Source organism: Diaporthe amygdali (assembly GCF_026229845.1).
Source record: "Diaporthe amygdali strain CAA958 chromosome Unknown NODE_45_length_313557_cov_64_577745, whole genome shotgun sequence".
Lineage (NCBI taxonomy): Eukaryota > Fungi > Ascomycota > Sordariomycetes > Diaporthales > Diaporthaceae > Diaporthe > Diaporthe amygdali.
Genome location: NW_026517065.1, coordinates 304,519 through 309,408, shown reverse-complemented (window position 1 = coordinate 309,408; position 4,890 = coordinate 304,519). Strand labels below are relative to the sequence as shown.

At 34.0% G+C, this 4,890-nt stretch overlaps 1 protein-coding gene across 1 annotated transcript; it reads right to left on the bottom strand.

Moving 5' to 3' along the window:
* Window positions 1–2,144: 2,144 nt before the first annotated feature.
* On the bottom strand, window positions 2,145–4,543 carry J7T55_007840 (uncharacterized protein; the record flags this gene model as incomplete). Its single annotated transcript, XM_053134527.1, has 8 exons — window positions 2,145–2,399; window positions 2,661–2,710; window positions 2,776–2,874; window positions 3,058–3,168; window positions 3,678–3,790; window positions 4,019–4,069; window positions 4,316–4,426; window positions 4,491–4,543. The coding sequence occupies 8 exons, from the start codon at window positions 4,541–4,543 to the stop codon at window positions 2,145–2,147; spliced, it is 843 nt and encodes a 280-aa protein (XP_052987810.1).
* Between the last annotated feature and the right edge of the window lie 347 nt (window positions 4,544–4,890).

Genomic DNA, 4,890 nt, shown 5'->3' with positions numbered 1-4,890 from the left:
ATTTATATAGTAAAATAAATTTATTTTAAATATAAGTTTATATTTAAAGTTAAAAAAATAAAATAATAATAAAATATATATTTTTTAATTTTTTAATAAAAAAGTATATTAATAGTTAAATTTCTTTTTATATAATTTAAATATATAAAATATATATAATATATATTAATAAATATTACTTATAATTATATAATATAATAAATTTATTTTAAATATATATATATATTAAAAGTTAAAAAAAATATAATAATAATAAATAATAAAATAATTATTTTTTTATTTATATTATATTTATTTATAAAGTATTTAGTTAATATTTATATATAACTTATATATATATTTTATATAAAAAAAATATTTTAAAATATATATTATATTAATATTAATATTTAAAATATTTAAAACTATTTAAATTATTTATTTATTTATTTAATATTAATATATATATCTTTTATTTTAAATAAATTTTATAGTTTTAAGAATTTAGGTTATAAAACTTTATAGTTTAATAGTTAAAACTTTATTAAAAATAATAATAGCTTAGGTTTAAATTCTAGTAGGGTTATTTTAGCTTAAGTTTTTAAAACTATTTTTATTTTTTTTATTTTTTTTTAAAAAAGCTTATATTATATTAGTATTTTTAGCTTTTTATTAAAATTAGTTATATATAAAGTAAAAATATTATTATAAAGTTAAATTTTAGTTTAATTTAATAGAATATTAAAAAGCTTATTTAAATAAAATCTATTTATAAATTATATTTATATTTATATTTATATTTACTATATATATATATAGAATTTTAAATTCTAAATATAAATATAAATATAAATATAAATATAGAATATAAGCTTAAATTGAATATAAATATAAATATAAATATATATATTTGTATTTATGTATTTGTATTTGTATTTGTGTATTTGTATTTATAAATATATAAATATAAATATATTGTTATAATTCTGATTATAGGTTTAAGTATAGGTTTATTTATAATAGAATTTTTTTTATTAGCTACTATAAAAAGAACTCCTTTATAATATAGCCTTTATATATTATAATATTAAGTAAGTTATTAATTATAATTGCTAGTAATATATAATAGTAAGCTTTTTATTTAAAAAAACTTTTAATTATTAATATATATTTAATTAATCTTTAGCTAGTTTTTTTTATACTATTCCTTTTATTAATAGCTAATTTATTATAAAAAACAAATATTTTAACTATATATAAAAGCTTTAAGATTTTATATAAATAGTATTTATAAAAATCTTTATTATATTATTAAGCTAATATATAAACTTACTTATTAAACTAATTATATTATTTAAATATTTTAGTAATAGTATTAGTATAGTAGTTAATTTAATAGTGCTTAGTAAGAAAACTTTATATTTTATTAAGATATATATTAGGCTTTTTAAAAAAAAGATTTTTAAGCTTTTAAACTATATAAATTAGATATTAGTTAAGCTAAATAGAATTACTATAAGGAAAATAATTACTAATTTTAAAAGTTTATTATTTAAAAATAATACTATTTAATAGTATAAATAATAGTATACTTAAAGCTATAATACTTATAATTGCAACCCGCTTATAGTACTGCTGGATTATATTATAATAGTAGCGGAATTTAGCTTTAAGCTATTTATTAGGTAGTAAAAGGTTAAGTTATAAGTAAAATTATAATATTTATAATTTAATGCTTAATAAATAATAGCTAACTATTGTAATAGCCTTTTTTTACTTAATTAGGTAATTTAAGTGTATAGGCGATAACGATAAGGGTGTTGAGGGAGGATTTATAAGTTCCTAAGCCTGTTTGTAAATTTTAGTGGTGCGCATAGGCTTAACTAAATTAACAAGGGGGGGGTAGCATTTTGCTTTCCACAGACAGTGGATAGGGAAACTTGGTGGTGGTCTGCTGGCGTGCCCCCTTCTGTCCTCGTGTTCGACGCTGGGGCACGGTTTGGTCAATTTGTTACTTTATGTTATTACATGATGGAGAGATCTGGATGTGATTGAATAAAGAGGCTGTAGACACGTGTTGGCCAGCAGACAGTGTCCTTTACCTGAGTAACTGGCTGCGACGAGATTCATGGCCCCTGCCAGGGCGGGTTCGCGCGGCATCCCTTTCAGGATGGCTTGGTCGACAATGATGCTGCGCCAGGCGCACCATCAGCTGAAGGGAATTGGCTTGCCAAGCACTGCATATTGTTGCATACAGAAGTCATTGTTTGACCAGAGCCAAAAACTCCCTTGCCCAGAAATTCCACGGAGGCTTGCCGCCCGCCTGAGAGCACCTTGGAGGGGCGGATTCTTATCTTGTCCTCGCTCAAGCGGCTGAAGGGCTTGGCCATCTTTCTAATAAATAATGCGTATTTAAGATCCTGTTAGAAGGTCGCCTTCTAGTCACTGCTTGCACAAACCCATGCCATACGAGATCGACTGCATGTGGTTTGCTGCTGCTGGGACGTCACTTCAATGCAATGATTTACCAAGGCTTCGATTGGCCGAGAAAAGGAAAGTAAAACTTATTGATTATTCAAATTTTGGTAATACATTGTAAATTCTTGTTTGATAGATGAGAAAAATTTATACCCATAAAAACTGTGTGCTTAGCACTTCCAATGAGGTTGACACATCCTCACTTTCACCTCGAGCGCGATATATAGATTGGTCAAGCAGATGATCTTGAGTTCTGTATTGGTAAGGACCTGGGTCTCTCACCAGCCCTATCCTAAAGAGCGCCTCACTATCTTGCACTTGGCATGGTGGAGTTGTGCCCAAGTCTTCGCCAGTCGAAGGAGACCGTGATACTTTCCAGCTTGCTGTTACCTTTCAGTATCTTGAGCCATTCAGCCCCTGTCCGTAATGAGACTGTGAGGAAGGCTCACAGCTTTCATAACCTTCTCGCACCCTGCCGGGCCTGTTTAGAGTATTTGGCTCTAGAAAGGACCTAGAGACAACTCCGATAGTGAACATGGGCGTTCTCCGTGGCATGAGCGGCAGGCGCTTACAACTGATACCATACGCACATTTACTTACGCCACATGATACCTGACGTTGAGAAAGCTATGACACAATTCTTTGCATGCGCAAGTGGCCCTCTGAAGGGATCGATGTGAAGGCCACAGCCGTCGAAGCCCTCTCTCTGGACTTATGACCCTTTGGTTCAACTCAAAACCGTCATTATGAACACCTTTCAGATATGAACATTAATTTTCTACGAGTTGTTAGACTCATATAAAATCCTAGAATTCCTAGCAATTCAAAACAGACTTCAAATCGTGAATTTAGTTACGGAATGACACTGTATTCAAGGCTCAACATGGATTTGGAACACAAATAACCATTTCTCAGAGGAACTCCTTCTTCTAAGCAAATCCCATCCGAATCTGCTCGCTCGGCTCCGTCGGCACGAGGGCTATTCGAATAAGCTTCCCTTGTTTTGGCTTCCGAGGGTCTTCCAGTTCCGACTTTGGCTCTCTAAAAGCTTTTAATTTCGATTACATCAATTGGAACTCTGGTCTGATCAGCCTTCGTGCAGGGAGTTGAAGTTGAAACCGTCCCTTCCCTTCTCTTTGCTTATACAGCTACAAACCTCTAGTCATGGAATCCCCTGAGCCCCTTTCACTCCAAGTCTGTGTCTCTTGCGTGGTCATTACCATAGGAAGCCTGCTTGGAGTGCAAGGCCTCCTTTGCGACCGAATCACCGCCCGACGGTCTTCCCGATGGATCATACCAGGAAGGAACGCATAGTGACCTTTTCTCAAGTTCCCTGAGATGCTTTCAGGTTGGTTTCGATGCTTCAAATGGCCTTTTCATCATGGCACTGATAAATTTGATTCTAAGCAAGGTATATCGTTGTGTCTGCCACATCTAATCATAGTGAGATCGCTTGAGCTGCTCCTAGTCTTTGGACACTACTAAGCTGTATTTAAAATTTCTATATTTCTTTTTAGAAACTTCAAAAGTCGAGGTATGTTTGGCCATTATGTCAGCTCACATTAGAGAATTCTGCTCATACACGCCTAGCTCGTCTTCCCGTCTTCTGTTTCTAGCTCATATGAGAATTTCGCACATTAGGAATGAAACTAGAGGCTCATGCCGTTCCGATGAATATAGAAGTGCAGTGACGATCGTTTCATGGCCCATGGGTCCCATATCTTTCCTTGCTAGAGAAACTCTTGTCGGTACTTGGCCGTGCTTTGCTTTTAAATATTCGCTAGATTCTTCTCTAGGGCATCATATATGGATCTCGCCCAACACTGCAATCCAGAAGGTCTTTCAGACGGAACTGGACAGCTGTCTGGGGCAAGAAATGTCATGAACCTCGTCCCAAAACGTTTTGGTGGCTTCGAAACTCGGCGGATATGAGGGCATTTCGAACCGCTCCAAGCGGGTACCGTCGTAGCTGTTTCGCAGCAGAAACTTTGTTTTTGAGGTTGAGAGTGGCGATCGGAGCCACTCATGTCCACGCCAGCGCGGAAGGCTTCGAAGATGGTCCAACTGCGGGAATAACATTCCGCATAGATGAGCTCACTCCAAAGTGTCGAGCAGCTGGCCTAAAGCCATGAGATCTAGTACTGGTCTGAAGGTTTAGAGGATCTATGGTATGCAGCAGTAAGAAAACGTGATAGTGCGGAATCTCATGCCTCTCTGGCACTTGCTAACCGCGGCATGCACTACGATTCCCCCAAACCACACCACCTTGAGACCTTAGCCGTCCAGGATGATCGTTTTGTAGACTTCGTGGTAAAGGTTGCCTTCCTCGCTGCATACGGCTTTGACGGCTGACTCGGCTTTATTCTGGTTCATGTCTCGCAGACGAGGCCTGATGGACTCAGGGAAATGATCCTAAAAGGCGGTATTCTTGTC